At 39.3% G+C, this 19,077-nt stretch overlaps 2 protein-coding genes across 2 annotated transcripts; one reads left to right on the top strand and one right to left on the bottom strand.

Moving 5' to 3' along the window:
- Positions 1-90: 90 nt before the first annotated feature.
- On the bottom strand, positions 91-5,040 carry rnf11a (ring finger protein 11a). The gene is made up of 3 exons (XM_079812738.1): positions 4,573-5,040; positions 2,061-2,230; positions 91-1,973 (listed from the first exon to the last, which is right to left on the bottom strand). The coding sequence occupies exons 1-3, from the start codon at positions 4,669-4,671 to the stop codon at positions 1,802-1,804; spliced, it is 441 nt and encodes a 146-aa protein (XP_079668864.1). The 5' UTR covers positions 4,672-5,040; the 3' UTR covers positions 91-1,801.
- rad23aa (RAD23 homolog A, nucleotide excision repair protein a) lies at positions 5,022-17,738 on the top strand. The gene is made up of 9 exons (XM_079812735.1): positions 5,022-5,551; positions 6,068-6,229; positions 6,326-6,504; positions 9,331-9,377; positions 9,508-9,635; positions 9,735-9,810; positions 11,672-11,802; positions 11,881-12,054; positions 13,397-17,738. Exons 1-9 carry the CDS (start codon positions 5,486-5,488, stop codon positions 13,508-13,510), a joined length of 1,077 nt encoding a protein of 358 aa, XP_079668861.1. The 5' UTR covers positions 5,022-5,485; the 3' UTR covers positions 13,511-17,738.
- The last annotated feature ends 1,339 nt before the right edge of the window (positions 17,739-19,077 follow it).

Raw genomic sequence — 19,077 nt, 5'->3', positions numbered from 1 at the left:
GACGGGTAATAGTAGTGGCTAAAGACGTTTAAAAGTTCTCTCATGTATTGTTCATTAGTGTATGTGGAAGACAGAATCACACACAACTTTGAAGAATTTGGCAACCTTTATTGTGTTATAATCCTACCCTTGTGCCACTATTGCACATGAACAAAACAGATCGTTGAATAGCATATATTTTGTTGGCAAATGTACATTTGTATGGCACCAAGCAACTCTTTTTAAAAATTAAATTCATTTTATTGTGAAACAAAATATAATGTTGTGATGATTGTACTTCACATATTTATTACATTTATTTTTACATTTGTGTTGTGCTAGAGCTACATTTTCAATTCTGAATCGAACGATGGGGAAGAAAATTAAGTAAATCATCCAATATGAAAGAGCAGTATATGTCGATTTCAAGATTTTCAGATGCTGTTCTTGCAATTTAAATCACATTTTAAGTCACAATGATTCAGTACAAAGATACAAAGGGAAGCTTGAGCAGGATGAGATATTTTGTGGCCAAACATGGGCCTTTTAACACTGTTTAGTCCGATTAACATGATTAATCCAGCACGATAACCGAGCAAACAAAACAACAAAAGGTGAAAATCTTCCTTTTTGCACAAGCAGCTCAAACTGGGACAGGCATAAGGTCATATATTCAGCTAACATACAGAAAAGACATTATGAACAGTATTAAAAAAACGGACTGAAGCATGTACTAATTTTTTCATTTCAGTTTGCACTAATCAGGAAAAAACTTTAAAGCCTTCACTGTAAATGTCGACTTTCAGTCATGAACATTTGAAAGGTGCACAAAGTTTGGTGATTGTATCATTATTATTCTCTTCGAAAATAAAGAAAGAAAGCGACTAAATACGGTCCCCACAGTTCTATCCAAAGGCAAGGTCAAGGCGAAGCTAAATGGGGACATACAGGATCCAACACGTAAAACAAGCATTTAGAGTAAAGATGATCCAAAAACCAGTGTAAAAAGGCAACTTACATCCCAGAACCTGGAAAACAGCAGCTGACAAGGCAAAACTCAAGAGTCTACCAATAAACAACCTCATCACCGACCCCGTTACGAACACAAAACGGCGTATCACGACACACTGGTCATTTATTAAGCTATTTGGGATGCACCCATCCGTAGTGATCAGGGACAAAGGACGGAGAAAATCCTATAGGGAAAAAAAAGTCAAACCACCACCTCAAACACCTGTTAGTGCATCACAAGCTTGTAAGTAAGAACGAAAACATTATCATGGCACATGTTCTGTTGTAAATCAGATTTGCTCATGTAAATGAAGGTTTTCCAGCATTCTAATGCAGAGCCTTGAAAGGCACATTCACAGCCAGCAGAAATAAAACCCCGCCCACCGGACTTGTCAAATTCAGGAAGGGACAATCTCATCGGCGGAATTTAGGCGACGGGCGGGTTTCATGTCCAATCAGAGGGAGGCGAGTCCCTCTCGCATATATTGCACATGTAATGAATTCGGTTAGAATGAAAAGAAAAAGTACACAATTGATTCATTTTAACCCTCTTTAGATTGGCCCCTGAAACACTCTATCTTCATTAAAGATGCTTCAGTGTTTTTTTCATTTTGCTAAACTTCACTTTGACATCGATTACATGTATGTGTGTTCGAAAAGCGCTTTGACATGCAAGTGACAGGCCTCGTAAATTGAACACTGGATCCTGTTTTTACAGTCTGTCAACACACACCTTCATTTGTTCATTCTACCGTCCCCAGCATGTTCATTGCATTACGATTGGCATGTCCCGCGGTCCGCGCAGGCACTCTCAGTTCGTCTCGTAGGAAGACAGCAGCGCAGCGTCGACGGGCTCCATACAGGAAGGGCAGGTGAAGGAGCGCATGAGCCAGGCGTCAATGCAGTCCACGTGATAGATGTGCATGCAGGGCAGGAACCGGATCGGGTCGCCGTACTCAAAGTCCATCATGCAGATCACACACCTGGGGGGCAGATGGCAAACATTTTACCGTCACACAAACTAAATCAGTTTCACACACATATTTGGACGCTCCCAGGATACCACGCACTCTTTGATCTTCTTGTCGGAGGGTTCTGAGCCCGGGTCGAAGATCCCACGGGGCAGGTGTTGGATGAGGCCGATGCGCTGAGCGATACGGACCTGCTCCTCCTCCGTCAGCTGAGAGGCCAAGCGCGTCTGACTGGGCGTGGGATGGTACACTGGCACCTGCGCCCGCTCCTGGGGGTCACGAGCGTTTGAGCACATCGTTAATAAAGCCCACGTGTGGTTAGAGTGCACAGAAACAGGAGGAATGGATCAGGGACATGTCTTTGAGGCAGCATCATTCAAAGTATTAATCTACAGTGTAACAAAATAAAGGGAATAACATATTCATCAATATTATCCTTTATTATCCTCATATGTGATTAATGTACTTTTAGTCTCAGTTTTGATTGACATTAAAACGGGCATGACCGATATTTTTTCAAAGCTTTGAATTTAAAACCCTGCGATATTTTTACTTTATTTACAAAACCCAAAACAAAATTATATAATTAACCTTTGAATTATTTTAGCAAAATGTTACAGGGTCAGGGTTAACAAAAAAAAAAACAATTTGGTAACACTTTATTTTACAGTGTCCTTGTTACACGTAGATACTATAAATTATGCATAATTACATACAACTAACCCTCAACCAACCCTCATTCCTAACCCTAACCAATACAGCAAGTACATAAAACTCAGGACTTAAAGGGATAGTTCACCCAAAAATGAAAATGATCCCATGATTTACTCCCCCTCAAGTCATCCTGTATATGACATTCTTCTTTCAGACGAATAAAATCAGAGTTATATTAAAAATGTCCTGCCTAATCCAAGCTTTATAATGGCAGTGATTGTTGCCTCGTTTTTGAAGTCCATTAAAGTGCATCTATCCATCACAAAGGTGCATCTATCCATCATATAACTGCTCCACACGGCTCCGGGGGATTAATACAGGCCTTCTGAAGCTAAGTGATGTGTTTGTGCAAGAAAAATATCCATATTTAAAACTTTATAGACTAAAATAACTAACTTCCGGTGCTAAGAGTATCCCCTGACGCGATTTACAGGAGCATCTCAAGCTTTGACGCCTCTCGCGGACAGTGCTGGGCAAGAAATTCAAGCCCCTCTTCTCTTATATCGAAATCCTCCGCCATTTCTCTTTAAAAATTCTCGTTTTAGACTAATTCATGACCAGTGTTTTGTTTTGCTCTATCCGCTGCGCTTCTGCGTTCATCAATACGCGTCAAGGGTTCAAGGGTCAGGGGCAATCTGCCGGAAGCTAGTTATTTTAGTCTATAAAGTTTTAAATATGTATATTTTTCTTACACAAACGCACCCCTTCGCTTCAGAAGGCCTTTATTAACCCCCGGAGCCGTGTGGAGCAGTTAAATGATGGATAGATGCACTTTTATGGACTTCAAAAACGAGGCAACAATTCCCTGCCATTATAAAGCTTGGATTAGGCAGGACTTTTTAATATAACTATTTAATATACGATTTCATTCGTCTGAAAGAAGAATGTCATATACACCTAGGATGACTTGAGGGTAAGAATTTTCATTTTTGCATGAACTAACTCTTTAAATGTATAATTACACTGTAACACGCACTCCTTAAAAAACTCACATATGTAACACTGATCTTAAGATGTGTTTTGAAACCCTTTTAAACATCAGAACACAAAACAAGACACTTTTGAAAACAATACAAATTCTAAAGTTTTTCAAATTCATGTAATGAATGCTCAAACGCCAGCCTTTTTTGTGTTTTGTTTGTTTTTTACATGTTCAATATGTATTTTTATTGTTGATTTTTGTTATTTTGTCTTGTAACAGTGTAATAATTATATTATATATATATTATAAGTATTGAGTAAAATTAATAAACAACATGTACTTAACTATAGGGTTGGGAATAGGATTTGGTTTAGGGTTAGTTGCATGTAATTATGTGTAATCTATAGTGTACATACACACATACTGTATATTATATAGACACAATTTGACAGCACTAATAATTTCCTGTTATCACTCCAGTAAGTACATGTAATATGTGTAACAAGGACACCAAAGTAAAGTGATAATTTTTTGGGTGCATCATAGTAAATACAATGTAAATTAGTCACGTAAATGTCATAACAATTATGTTATGTCGAACGTTTCGTGGTTATAAAGAAATGAGTATAGATGTGTTGCACTTTAAGGAAGTATTTCTTTCAAATGTAAAGCAGGCTTTCAGAAAAATATTCAGCCTGACTTTATTGATTTAACTTCTTATATCTTAATATGGTAATCGTTTTTCACAGTCAGATATCACAATCAATACAGCCTATAATTATATCGACTTTAATGTGACCAACTGCTTTTCTCAAAACCCTGCCAACAGCAAACTTGTCCTGTTCCTGTAGATGAAGATCACACAGTCATTGCTATCACTACCATACCAAACAATCTGAGCTCGTCTGTAGTCAGACAGTATTGTAAGTTGAATGGCTGTCGGTGGGACAGTGCTGTGGAAGTTTTTAAACACACCTGGTAGGGTGGCGGAGGCTCTCCGGGCAGACTCGCCCCCTCGGACTCGTTCAGCAAGGACAGATCATCAGCGCCTTGAGAAGACAGACAGTTCCCCATTGGGCTGACCCTAAACGGCACAACAAACCCTCCGAATGAACGTCTATGTAGCCTTTAAAAGACTCGTCAGGCTTCGGTTGTGTTCACGGGTTGTCTTTTCTGCAGCCCGTCTGTCTGATGTCTGTCTAGTGTAGAAAAACAAACGCCTCGCCAGCCAACTGTCCGTTTTTTTCACACACACAAAAGATGTTTTAAAAAGCTGGAATCCCGGTAAACGTGAACTTCCCGGCTGGTTTAATCCTCACGGTGTGCCCGGCATTCGTGACATATAATATGCATTTATTATGGCCTGTACAGGGCCATATTTTTAGGTAAGACCTCTTGACGACTCCATATCTCCTTTCATTGTTTACAAACTCTTGGACCGGAAGTCTGTTGATCTGGGGATTGTGGGTAATGTAGTTCCCAGACAGAAAGCTGATATTGAAACAAAATCTTTTGGAACATAAGGACGCCCGTTTCAAATTTGTATATCTAACACATATTTATTTTTTTTAAATCTTCCTGACACCTATCTTTATTTTTCCGGCATTATTCCAAAACACGCATTCAAAATGTCGTTCCCCTCGCGCCCGAAGGATGTCAGTGTGTCAGAACTCCTTCTTCAGTGCCGCTTCACTTTCCAAACCACCAACGAAGAAAATGACGCAGCGGCGCTCCTGACAGGCGTGTTTTTAGCTTGTTAGCTAGAGTGCTACATTTCTAAACGCTTATTAACTGTCCCTCGCTTTCAAAACCAAACATTTCCTTGGGATATAAAAGTGTACAAAGATCTCGAATCAAGAAGAAAGAAGACGACCAAGGCGGAGCAGTCATGCAGATCACACTGAAGACTTTGCAGCAGCAGACCATTCAAATTGACATCGACGATGACCAGACGGTATATATACTCCTTTATTTATCCGCGTTTAAACACGTGAACAGCCAGTAAAAGTAATCTAGGTGCATGAATATACATGACAGCAGTGTATTTCCAGCGAAGAAAGATGTCAATGGGTCAATTCAAAACGTTAATTCATTTATGGTTCATTGGGGATCAACTGGGCGATAGATAGATAGATAGATAGATAGATAGATAGATAGATAGATAGATAGATAGATAGATAGATAGATAGATAGATAGATAGATAGATATATCCGTGTAGATAAGAATTATATGTCTCTATATTGGGTAACGTTAGTGTAAATAAATGCAACTCGCCATAGATAGTTTGTCAGGTTTGTATTTTATAGTATAGTATAGATTGAAAGATTTACACATACATGTAGTATTAATATGTTGTATATGTATTGTCATAACAATAATATTATGTCAGAGGATGTTTGGTTGCTTAAAATACAGTATATTCCTATTCTTTGTATGATTTGAACAATTATAATGATGGTTTTGCCTCAGGTGAAGGCATTGAAGGAGAAGATTGAGGCTGAGAAGGGCCGAGACAGTTTTCCCGTAGCAGGACAGAAGCTCATCTATGCCGGGAAAATCCTGCAGGATGATACACCCATCAAGGAGTACAAAATCGATGAGAAGAACTTTGTGGTGGTGATGGTGTCAAAGGTCAGATGTCAGGCATGTTTAATTGGCAATCAGAATCGGAAATTAATCATGTTGTTAAAAAGATGAAACGCATTGTTTTTTTTTGTCTCCGTCCAGACAAAAGCAGCAGGACCACCCGCCACACCATCAGAACCACCCAAATCCAGCGCTGTACCTTCCTCTTCCTCCTCTCCTCCTCCTCCACCTCCTCCGGCCCCTGCAGCCATCCCCATCCCCAGTGACGAGCGTTTGGACGACCCGCCTGCAACCGTCTCACCTGTACAGAGCCCCGACGAGTGAGACTTAACCATGATTCCTCTCAGAAATGACTTCTGACTTCTTTTTCAATAGTGTTTAAACCACAGTAGATATATTTGCATGACTGAGCATTACTTATTTTCACGTGAGAGCGAAAATATGTCTCTAACAAGTTAAAGAATTATAAGTAATCTTAGATTTTGGTCCATCAAGTTCAAAATAAAAACTAAAGAAAATATAACATAAAGTACCTTGGTAAACTATTTAATTGACTTTATCATCCAAAAATAGATATTACCACATGGTTATTTAATATATAATCATATTAATATTTGAAATTTATATTATCATTCTAATCTGGATTGACATTGACATAAAATGTATTGCATTTTATATATAGTATATACATTTTTCAATTGAAGTCTTTTAAAGAGGCATCTGAAATAATGAACGAAGTGCAATGTAGTGCTGACAAACATATTGATTTTTCGATACTGAAATATCTGAAACGCTTCCAGTCATTTTCCACAGAATAGACACACGATACCTACTGCTCTCTCTCTCTCTCTCTCTCTCTCTCTCTCTCGCTCGCTCTCTCTCTCTCTCTCTCTCTCTCTCTCTCTCCGACAGTGAGTTACACACAAACCCGCCTCCCCTCACTCACTCACTCGTTTCATTTGCTCCGGATGAATATTGTTGGTCTTACAGGGCTTAAATTTCGCTGTGGGATTGTGCGTATTGCGCATAATTTTACTCATTCCGGCAGATTTTGTGCTCACACTCACATAAAGCCGCCTCTCAGTACTAAATTGAGTTCTTTTTCACTGCATAAACAGTCAAACAAACACAAAATAATGTTAAAATATCAATCTTGGTGAGTATTCACGTAAGCACAGTCAGTTGTTTTAAGTGAACATAAACAGTTGAGAAAGGAAACGCATGTGTAACAGTATAATGGATCCGTGCGTCAGCTCTTAAAGTGACAGCAGCCTAATATTCCTGCTGCCAAATTATGAGATATTAAAAATATCTATATGACAGTTTTTCCCCGTTTTTTGGTATTGATGTCAAAATTGTAGCCAGTGAAAATGCTGAGTGGATTGTAACATTGAAAAACCACGAGCCACAGTGAATGGTGAGCAAAAGTGTTAATGTCAAGCCCTGATTCTAATATATTACAATCTAAATTTTATATATATATATATATATATATATATATATTAGGGATGGGTCGCGATTTTCGAATATTCGATTAGTTATTTAATTATAGAATATCGAATAGTATGTGCGATTATCGTCCAAAAAAAATCCCCATGTTGTCGGTGCTGATGTGGTGCTGACGCGTTCATGTAACCAGAGGCGCTGCCAATAGCGCTCCTAAAAGCTGCCAGTCAGCTCTCAGGGTGTTTTATACTGGACACGTTTGCTGCGGTCCGAGTCTGATTGTTCCCTCCGCCTCCGCAGTGTTGGTCTGGTTTCACACTCAACTTGAACCCTGGTGCGTTTGCATCACAAACTTGCACGGGCGTGATAGAAAACAGAACGCGGGTCAATATATTGGGCTTTTTTCAATTAATTTGGTGCTATTATGTGCAGCTGAGTAAACGACACTTGGGTTTACCATATGTGTGTCGCTTGAAGGCCGATTTGCTGCTTGCAAACAGACTCTTTTGAGGAGACGGTGAATTGCCATTCATTTGCTGCCCTGATTGCACTCTATGCGCTAATACACTGCAGGCTCGCTCTCGCGATCGTATCTCCGCTAAATCATCAACACTATCATCTCTTACGTGTATGTTATTGAACTAATGACATTGTAATCGGCTAAAATGCATGCGCTGGTTACTTTCTTCCACAACAAGTGCGCACCCGAGTGCTGTTTGCACATTCACGTGAATCACGGCTCAGCTCCGAGAGCAACCGAACTCCGGTTGTGTGTTCTCGGATTCGGTACCTCAGTGCACACCAAGCTCTGTAGGTAAGCTTTCACATTAGCAATTGTTCATGCTAACCGTGCCCCATTCCGAACTAAAATGCCAGAGTTAAAACGCCCTGAGACAACAGAAGAATAACACATCGTCTCACGCGCACGCTGTAGACTTGTGGCATTTATCAGGTAACTTGGGGCGATGTCACATTACAGTCATATGTTTCAGCATGTTACAATAATATGGCTTGAGTTGATATAGCCTATTCCCTAATGAATTAAACAGTTTGTTATCATACAGATTGAGAGTGTGAATGGTCTCTCTCCCTCTCTCTCTCTGTTTATGTGTGTAGCTTATACATGCGTGCATGCGGGGGAGGAGTTGCGATTTTCGAATAAAAATCGAATAATTCCCAGCGATCTTCGAATATCATTTTTGCTTGAAATGCCCATCCCTAATATATATATATATATATATATATATATATATATATATATATATATATATATATATATATATATATATATATATATATATACCCCTGTTTAAAATGACCCTCAATGCTAGTTAAAATTAAAGTTGGTATGAAACAGAAGTTGCGATAGACCTTTCTTGCCTATTGTGCTGTGAAACGGCTTCTTGAACAAGAACAAATGTAGGGCGGGGCTTGATTTTGTCTATTGGGAACTGATTGGATGGCTGTGGTTTGCTATTGGTGGATCTCATGTGAGTGACGGGTTGCTCCGCCCTCACACCAGTAAACACTTCATCAGAGAAGAGAAGAGCTAGCAGGAGGGAGGGGAAGTTATTTTGATTAGAGGTTACGAGGACATGTGTACAAAAAAAAAATCCATTTGTTGATTTTCATGTTGACATTATTGTTTTGTCACTGAGCATTAAAGTATTAATTATAATGTAAGTTTGTGTGTTTTGCAGCCGCACAGGTATGGTGGCTGATGGGGAAGATGCGTCTTCAACATTAGGTAATTAGAAAATCAAGCTGAGACCATTTCTTCTGGATGGTTCATTTGCAGCAAATGTGTAAAGAAGCGTTCATTAACAAGCATGCTGTACAGTTTCTCTCTCAGATGTTCATGCATGTGTGTTTTGTAGTTACAGGTCAAGAGTACGACGCCATGCTCACAAATATCATGTCTATGGGCTATGAGAGGGATAAAGTGGTGGCCGCGCTCAAGGCCAGTTATAACAACCCTCACCGCGCCGTGGAGTATCTGCTCAATGTGCGTGTGGCTTCCTTATGCTCTTTCTTTATTCTTGTGCATGTTTTTACGAACACTACGTGTTTGTGAATCTGAGTGTGATGATGTGTGCTGTTTCAGGGGATCCCTACTGTCCCGGTGCAGGAGACCCGTCCTGCTCCAGTCCAGTTGCCCACAGACACACAGCCCACTGAAGGTGAGCTGCCTACTCAAATAAATGCGGTTTCTTTCCAATGGTTTTGAAAGAAGTCTTTTAGGCTTTCAGTGTATTTGTTTGATCAAAAGTACAGTAAGAAACACTTCTTCTGAATAATGAAAACAGTGGCTTAATACAGGCTTTCTGTGGGTCTTAGCCCTGGTTTCACAGAAGAGGCTTAAGACTAGTCCCAGACTAAAATGCATGTTTGGGCTGTTTTAACTGAAAGCATTTCTTAAAATATGTCAGTGCCGTTGTTTTGTCTCAAGATGCACATCAGTAATGTTTTTATCTAAGACATGTTTATGAAAGATACTTAAATGTCCTAATTGAACTAAGACCTAATCCTGGCTTAATCTAAGCCCTGTCTGTGAAACCAGCAGGCCATTAAGTCTTAACATCTTAATTTATCCTTACACAAATGAAGACCTTTGATAGGGTTTAAATCACAGCAGAAATAAGGCATGGCATTAGATGTAGCATGCAAATTTGTCATGTTTTCCTGTAAATTAAGATACATTTATTTGAGATGCAAATGTAAAATTAACTAAATTAAGTGAGTTTATACTTAAAAAAAGAAAATAAAAAAAAGAACAAATATCTGTCAATGAGTTATCAGTACGCCCTTTGAATTGATTTTTCTGAGCCCGTTGGCAGATATTTGTTCTTGTTTTAATCATAAACGTGCTTCACAGAAAACAAGACTTCATATTTTAAATGCAGTGTGAGATTAAAGATATTTCTATATTTTGGTGTTTGGGAGCAGAGCGATTCAAGCTTTTTTTTTGTAAAATGAATTGAAAAGTAAGGGATATCTGCTGGAATTTGTATTTTACAAACTCTGAAGTGTTGCTTATAAAACTCAGTGTGTTTCTCAATAGACATTTACATGTCGAGAACATATTGACGCTGTGTCCCCTTCAACTTACTCCTTAAATTATCCTTACTTGGTCTTAAAAAAGTCTTAAATTTACCTGCAGAAAAAGCCTGTTAATATTTTTGTGGAAACCGCAATACATTTTTCAGGATTTTTTGATGAACAGAAAGTTCAAAAGAACAGCGTTTATTTGAAATAGAAACTTTTGAATGGTAGTGTACATTTAGCAAAAATAATCAAGTCACATTTTCTCATGGTTTTCAGTAAGTTAACTGAAAACCATGCTCACGCTGAGACTTTTATGACTATTGAGTAATGACCATAGACTGTAAAAAAAATATGGACGTAGTGTCCGTGACTTCACCCATAGGATTTTGAAGCGTAAAGTAGGGTCGAGCTGGCCTGGCCTGCTGCCATTTACAGTTGTCATGAAGGGCATAATTAGCCGTATAGACCAAAACCACAATTTGTACCAGACTGTAAACATGTTTTATTCTGGATTTATTCTGTAAAGTTGGGCATTTTAACATGGGACTCAATGAGATTCTGCTCCTTCTGGAGCCTCTAGTGGCCAGTCGATGAATTGCAGTTTAAGTCACTTCCGTATTGGCTTCTAGAGAAACTGCAGGAGGTTGCCGCTTGGTGATGACGCAGTCGAATCAGAAGTTTGGATTATAGTTGAAAATTAATCGATGCAAACATGCAAATTTTAAAGACATATTTAGAGAGTTTTGAAGACACCTCTTGGTTGTAAAGGACCAATAGTAAAACTTTTAATGGGGATTTAAAGATTTTGATCAGATAAAATGCACATTCAAATCATTGCAAATATAGTATCAGTGTTATTTACATATTTATGTGTATTATATTGCATTTCTGTCAATAGATCCTCCTAAATATTACAAACTGCACCTTTAACTATAATAACCCTCAGTATTCAATATACGCCCGGCCCTACCATAAAGATGTTTGCTCTTGCTTTAGGTGAGAACCCTCTGGAGTTCCTGCACTCTCAGCCGCAGTTCCAGAGCATGAGGCAGGTGATCCATCAGAACCCGGCTTTACTGCCGGCCCTCCTGCAGCAGCTGGGCCAGGAGAACCCCGAACTACTGCAGGTGATCACGCTTCACTCTTCAGTCTGTTTGTGCATGGGGTGAAGCCTTTTACTCACTGTGATCATGTTTCACCGACAGCAAATCAGCCAACATCAGGAGCTCTTCATCCAGATGTTGAACGCACCGGTGGGCGAGGGCGAGGCAGAGGCCGGAGAGGGGGCGGAGTTTGGAGATCTGGGTGCTATCGGTGACGAGGCAGCGCCCGAGAGTTACATCCAAGTGACGGCACAGGAGAAAGAAGCCATCGAGAGGGTGAGTGAACGCCACGGAGCAGTAGGGTTGGGTACCGAAACACGGTGCCAATATGGTACCTATATAACCGGTCTGTAACCGGTCCGTTTTCGGTTCCGCTTAAATTCAAACGTGCTTTGGCTGGCGCCGAGCCAGAGACAGACACGCTCAGCGCTCGTCACATATCATAACTATTCAGTGTTTTCAACCACATAATGTTTATTTTAGGCTTCAGACATTTACATGCTGTCATCTTATTAAAGCTAGATAGCACACCACTGGACCAGCCTTTTTTTGTAATACCAAACAAGATTCATACATGTTGTTTGTTTTATTGCCATGTGTGAGGATTGTGAATCTAACATAATGATATGGTAAATGTGGCATCCTAATTATGATTGAAAAAATTCTCTAAATGACCACCACAAAATCAGTCATTTTGATCTCACAAAAAGTTATATATTATATTATATACTGAAATCCTGGTGGGATTGAGCTATGAGGAAGTGCAAGTTTAATAATACTTGAATAAATTAATTTGCTTTGCAAGTAATTTTGTGATTCTGCATTTCCTTAGTACGTTTTTTCATTGCGTGAGATCGGTCTTAAATTTAATTCATAAGGGTCTTAAAAAGTCTTAAATGTGGCTTGGTGAAACCTGCAGATACCCTGTATTAACTTAATAGATTAGAAGATGCTATATAGTTTTTATTAATATTTTTTAATATGTCAGTATACACTAGCGTTCAAACATTTGGGATCAGTAAGATTTAAAAAATGTTTTCTCTTCTGCTCACTAAGGCTGCATTTATTTGATCCAAAATCAGTAATATTGTGAAATATTACAATTTAAAATGCCTGTTTTCTATTTGAATATATTTTTAAATGAAATGTATTCTTGCGATGCAAAGATGAATTTCAAGCATCATTGATAATAATCATAAATGTTTGTTGAGCATCAAATCAGAATGATTTCTGAAGGATCATGTGACACTAAAGACTGGAGTAATGATGCTGAAAATACAGCTCACAGGAATAAATTACACTTTACTATATATTCACATAGAAAATATATTTTAAATTGTAATAATATTTCACAATAGTACAGTTTTTACTGTATTTTGATCAAATAAATACAGTCTGCAACATAATGTTTTTGTTAATTTGTATTTCAGTTGTAGTTGTATTTATTTTAGTACCTCAACTAAATGAAAATGAATGTTTCCTTGCCAACTAGCTGAAATAAAACTGTAAGATTTACATTTTAGTTATGTAGGTTAGTAATGGTTTTAGTTATCTATAATAACCCTGCGTCACACAGACAGGAAGTGAATAATCTAAACTGTCCGTGTTTCTGTTTCAGTTAAAAGCCCTGGGGTTTTCAGAAGCTCTGGCGGTCCAGGCGTACTTCGCCTGCGAGAAGAACGAGAACCTGGCCGCCAACTTCCTGCTCAATCAGAATTTCGAGGACGAATGAGAGTCGTGGAGAGCCCATGTGCCCCTTCCCCCGCCACCACACAAGCACTGCATCTACTCGGGACATTATTTCTTTGAGTTTACAAGTCAAGGGGGAGACTGGCAGACTGGTCGGGGACGGGGCGGATGCGATCACACGGTGAACAAATTCCAATGGAATTGACGGCATTTGGGTTGAATGCACTCTAGCATGTTGAAGGGGTGTGCTTGCACGTGTGTGTGCGTGTTCCCTTAGGGAATATTTGACTAAATCAGCATCAATTGAAAGCAAACGCTCTCATAGTAGTATTATGGGCTCTGAGGAGGTTAGAGGTAGGCATACGCATTTGCTTGCTTGTTTTTAGTTGGGACAAGGACTAATAATATGCGTCTAATGGAGGATTTTATATATTTCTCTAAAACCCAGAGCTATTTCTGTATTTCTCCCAGCACACACCACTAAAGAATGATGACCGCAGTAAAATAGTGGAACCAATAGCATTTCTATAACATTCTCAGCAACACCTGAATTGATGCTGTTTTGTAAATTAATCTGTATTGTGTGGAATATTATAATCTGAGTGATGATCGTTTGAATGTAAACTGGCGGAGGATGTCGTGAAATACAAGACTGTCCTAAAACGAAATTTAAAGTCAACATGAAATGGCAGTCGCAAACGCTTTTACTTCTGTAATCTGATGCATTTGCGAGTTAAACCAGAAATCGAATTATAAAAATGCCAGGGTTTTTTTCCTCTCTCGTCTGACAATTTGTTTTGATGAAAGATGGTACACTTACAAATCTTGCACCATGCTTTTAAAAATGTAAATAGTCAATTTCATGTTGACTTTAAAAGCTTCTTATTTGAACTTTGACTCTCATTATGTTATCAGAACTGCGAAACAGGTCACGAGTATAAATAAGGATTATTTTCCATAGACCTGCTTATATTTTCTTCCACGACAGGACCAAAGTGTACCTTTATACAGCAACAAAAAGGCACACTAAAGCTCACTGCATTTCACCAGCAAAAGCAGAGACCTGTTCCAGCATGATGATACGTTGTACTGCCAGATTCTTAATTCCTGTCAAAGAGATTTTCTCGAAGCATATCAGGGCAAAGCTGACAATGGGTTCCTCTGTTGATGTATTTGAAGTAAAGTCTTGTAACACTCACCTCTTACATCTGGATCAGCAGACGGAAAGAGCCTTAGGCAGCAATTCACCATCGTTTTCACTCATAGCAAAGAAATGCTCCTTTATACTGTAGTAGCCAAACTGCCAGACGACACTTGTGTTAACTTCTCAGCAAGCCTACATGAAATCCGAGGAATGGCTTTAAAGTATGGCTGAATCATGTATAATCAAAATCTTTAATAACGGAATGCTGTGGAAATGTGTGGACGCAGATTTCATGTGGGCCTGTTTATTAGTAATTAATAGTTTGATTTTGTATAGCTTCAACTCCTGGGATCAATAAAATCTTATTGCAAAGAACCGTCTTGAGTGGTGGTGATTTCCTGTCATAAAACAAACCCATACCAGGATCTTTGTACAGTCAAGAACATCATTTATTCAATCAGGTGCTGCTCTTTACAAACGTTTTAGTTTTTTTTATAATGGAAAAGAATCTGTAAATAACACATGCAGATTGCCAAGGGCTCCGGGTTTGACGGAGAGCACTGGATCAGAGGCGCTGGACAAACTATTGTACCTAAACACAAGCAAATCAAAAACACATCGGCAGCAGAGACACAATCCGGTTAGATACGAGCGAGTCGGGGCAGGTTCTGAATAAATAAATGCTAGCAATGCTAATAATCCATGCCTGTATAGATGGAGGGATGATTGATAATACTGATTTTGGTGCTACTGACTCACAAGAAAACAGTTGCATGTAAAACAACTAGATGAATGTACACATATTCAATTTAAACATTAACGACGGATTAGTTTAATTTAGATGACACTCGTCCAGTGTCATACGTGCATTGCAGGGACACTAGCATCTCAATGGCAGTTGCTCGACTGGCTCATGCAACCCTGAACTAAGGCCTGTTCACAGCGAGAAGCACGACTATAGCATTAATGCCAACTAACCATAATATGGAAGGACGATAAGGCCAAAACGTTTGAAATTAATGTTTTAACGCATAATTGCGTGTTAAGTATGGAAGGCCAATAGGGCCAAAACTAAAGGTGCTTTGAAGTTTTTGACTGTACTAAAGCATAAAAATACCATAATATGTTTGCAGAAATTTAGGAAACTAAGTTTACATATGCGTTTGTCTGAAAAGCAATGCTACAGCCAGTTATTTCAGTTCGAAATGTGCGTTCGGTGTCTGTTTTTGTTTTGTGCGATACGGCTCGTTGCCAATTTACCCAATAGTATTTTGCCAGGAAAACACCGATTATTGCAGCCGTGGAAGCCAGCGAACAAACGCAGTCAGGGATCGCAGATTTTACCCAACCTAAAAAGCCTCAGCACCCACCATAAAAAATCTCTGAACGGCCAATCTCCTCGCCTTCCATTGTCAATTGCGAGTCTGAGTAGGAGGGGGGCGGGGCAAACAACTCTCCAATATTTAGAATTTGATCTGCAGGACGTATTTCAACCGCCAGCCGTCAATCTAAACGTGTAAATCTAATATCTTAACAGGTTTTGGCGCTATTGGCCTTCCATACGGTAACAGTCTGTTTATTAAAGCGTGACCTGCAGTTTTGACGTCTGCGGATTTAAATCAAGCTTTCAGCACTCCTCTCAGAAACTGAAGCCTCCTTGCCTCGATCGCCCCCCGGTGGCTGGTCCCAGTATAGCTCCTAAACCCCACCCCTCCATGTATTACAATGGACACGAGACAAACTAAATTACACTTCAAATAATTGTTTCCTAAAGATGGTTTCTGTCATTTTAGGCAGTTTTTATCACGATGATTTCATTTCAAGTGTTCGTTTTTTGTTAAATAAGTTTAGTTTTAGTGAGTTATTTGATGTTATAAAAACGGGGGATGTGACATCATGATTGACAGCTGAGATTGACGGCTTCTCTGAGGGAAGTCGTCACTGAGGCACTAATGGACTTTTTTCTGGATTTTCGGGAGGAGATTGGAGCTTTAGCTTAATTTCTACATTTCCATAACTGTTTATTTCACACCAACATAATGAATTGTTCTGCACCTGTGAGAGTGTGGGCGGGCTTTTGATAATCGCGCCTCTACTTCCTGCTCTCTACTGCGCAGACTCGGTCCCAAGATGTCAGCGCTGTGTGCGGCCTCCGAAAGCTTCAACTCTCGTCAGTGGAAGCCAATGAAGTCGCGTCGTCCATATTTTTTTATGGTCTATGATTTAAATGCTCAAGCTTTTTAAAGCAGGATGGAATCTGATTGGCTGTCGGCTGATTGGGGGGTTCGATAACGTTCCTGTGTCATTATCATTGCAGTGTGGACTCCACTATTCACATACAATTAGACTGATTATTCAAATATTATAATTATCGATCATGATACATGTTATAGTTATTGTTCTTGATGTGACCAGGCCTTTATGCATCTATGCCATTTCCTCCAAATATGGTTCACTGCTGAAAAATCTGCTATGATGATTAATTTGCTTGCAAAAATGCACAGAACTTATAGCTGGAATTGAAGTCTGTCACTAGTCCAAGCCATTGACTACGAAGCTGCAGCCACAAATGCATGGCATGCTTTTCTTAGTGCATCGTGTCTCCTGATTAAATCCATACATAAGGTGCAAATCATCAGTCAAGTTCTTTAAGCATCTAGTCTCAAACAACCACTAAAAAGGTGCTTTAATTACGAACGCGATGAAATAAATATAAAGACAAACAAGCATGACAGAGCTGTTGTGCATCCCCTGGTCCAGTGCTCTCCACCTACAGACAAAGCATATCTGGTACCCAGGACCGCACCGCTTTCCAAGACACGCCGCTGGTCTCAGATGTGGGTCAGCGGGACGGTCCCGGGTCGGTTTCCAATCAGAGCCCACTGCGTTTTACCGAAGGGAGAGATGTGTATGATATAAACATGTGAAGCATACAGACAGGGATATAACATTAGAGTTTACAACATCTTGCTCAAGAGAAAAAGAGGTTCAACATTTTTCATCAAAGAAGGGAGAGGGAGGAAAGATAAGGATAGACATCTACAGTGCCAAGAGCGAGAGACCGATAAAGACAGAGGTACAGAGAGAAAGGGACCCTTTTTTTTTTGCCTTTTAAACTTTTTTTTTTCCATCATTGTACAATAAAAAGAACAAAATCACATCCATTTTCGTGAAGTACTATATACTGTGTATACGGCTTGAGAAAGCTCAGAAGAAGGAAAGACGGGTGTTCATCATTTACAAGATGGTGTCTGTGAACAAAAGGCACTTTGAATGGGACAACCTTTAAATGCTCACCTATACACTACAGCACGAACACTATGGGAGCTCATTTACATACAGGAAGTGTTTCCAGGACCATACGGGGCGGCCGTGGCGCACTGATTTTTACTGCCTCTCGCCTCGAACCACGTGTGCTCTAAACTATGACTAACAAAACCCTACTCACGTTTACATCGACACGATCTCACCTAAATGAATCCGAGATTTGGAGCAAATGTGAACTGATTGCTTGTGACGAACCCTCTAGTGTATTCTGAATCTCGACACTTAATAATGGCCTCCAACCAAAACATGCTCTTCTGCATATTCATCTGGTGTTGCAGTGCATTCAAGTCCTCCCGGGAAGTTCGTTCTGACAAGTTGCGAAGCCGTAATTATGAGGGCAGGTGAGTTCAAATCACTGGTCGGAACATGGCGGCGTTGTATCAAACAATACGCAAGGTTGTATTTATGCTGCCTTTACGTGCTATCGGAATTATCATAAATACGAGTTTCCTAGTCCTCTCAAGTCGTATTTACCACTGGGAAGCTCAGTTCCCGAGATGGTGCCATAAACTTGAAACATGGCGGAGGGGAGAACGATTGCTGCTGTGACCATTATACTTTATTCGTTTTTTCCACAACCGTTACTTCACCTTGTGTTGTCGTTAAAGTAGCGCATATTTACATATAATCATTTGAAGCGTATTGTATGTATTATACACAGCGAAAATAGCTTGTATTCGACCGAGAATCGTCAGCAAGCTGACTAGTGTGATGTTGAATGGTTTATGGTCGTCAATGAATGGGACGCTGAATATCAGTTTGGCTTTAATAAGATTTTCCCAACGAATAGGCAAGAAGTGCTTTGTTGTTGGAAAGAATATGAATCATGGAGGATGCCAGGTATATCTTATTAAAGCCAGAATGTATTGAAGATCATTTAGAATAAAATGTAGCATCCCATTGCTGACTATTCTGGAATTTCGGTCAAATAAATGCTATTTTCAATGTGTATAAAACAAACAATATATTCATATAAGTAGGCTAAATATGCACTACCTTAAAGCTACACTGTGTAACTTTTTTAGTTTATTCTTAGCTAAAAACACTTAGTTCTTTCAAAAATATATGTGCTCATTAATGTATATTTACTTCTTTCAAGTAATAAAGTATTCTCGTAAGTTTATAATATGCCATTGAAA

This window comes from Gobio gobio (assembly GCF_949357685.1).
Source record: "Gobio gobio genome assembly, chromosome: 3".
Lineage (NCBI taxonomy): Eukaryota > Metazoa > Chordata > Actinopteri > Cypriniformes > Gobionidae > Gobio > Gobio gobio.
Note: the sequence above shows the minus strand (reverse complement) of the source record. Positions and strands in the feature narration are given on the sequence as shown.

Excerpts from the sequence above, each read along its gene's own strand:
- rnf11a (XM_079812738.1), bottom strand. The coding sequence starts at position 4,671 with ATGGGGAACTGTCTGTCTTCTCAAGGCGCTGATGATCTGTCCTTGCTG. Across the intron at positions 2,231-4,572 it reads AGCCTCCGCCACCCTACCAG|GAGCGGGCGCAGGTGCCAGT; the intron begins GTGTGTTTAAAA and ends CGTGACCCCCAG. Across the intron at positions 1,974-2,060 it reads TCCGACAAGAAGATCAAAGA|GTGTGTGATCTGCATGATGG; the intron begins GTGCGTGGTATC and ends TCTGCCCCCCAG.
- rad23aa (XM_079812735.1), top strand. The coding sequence starts at position 5,486 with ATGCAGATCACACTGAAGACTTTGCAGCAGCAGACCATTCAAATTGAC. Across the intron at positions 9,811-11,671 it reads AGACACACAGCCCACTGAAG|GTGAGAACCCTCTGGAGTTC; the intron begins GTGAGCTGCCTA and ends CTCTTGCTTTAG. Across the intron at positions 11,803-11,880 it reads AGAACCCCGAACTACTGCAG|CAAATCAGCCAACATCAGGA; the intron begins GTGATCACGCTT and ends TTTCACCGACAG.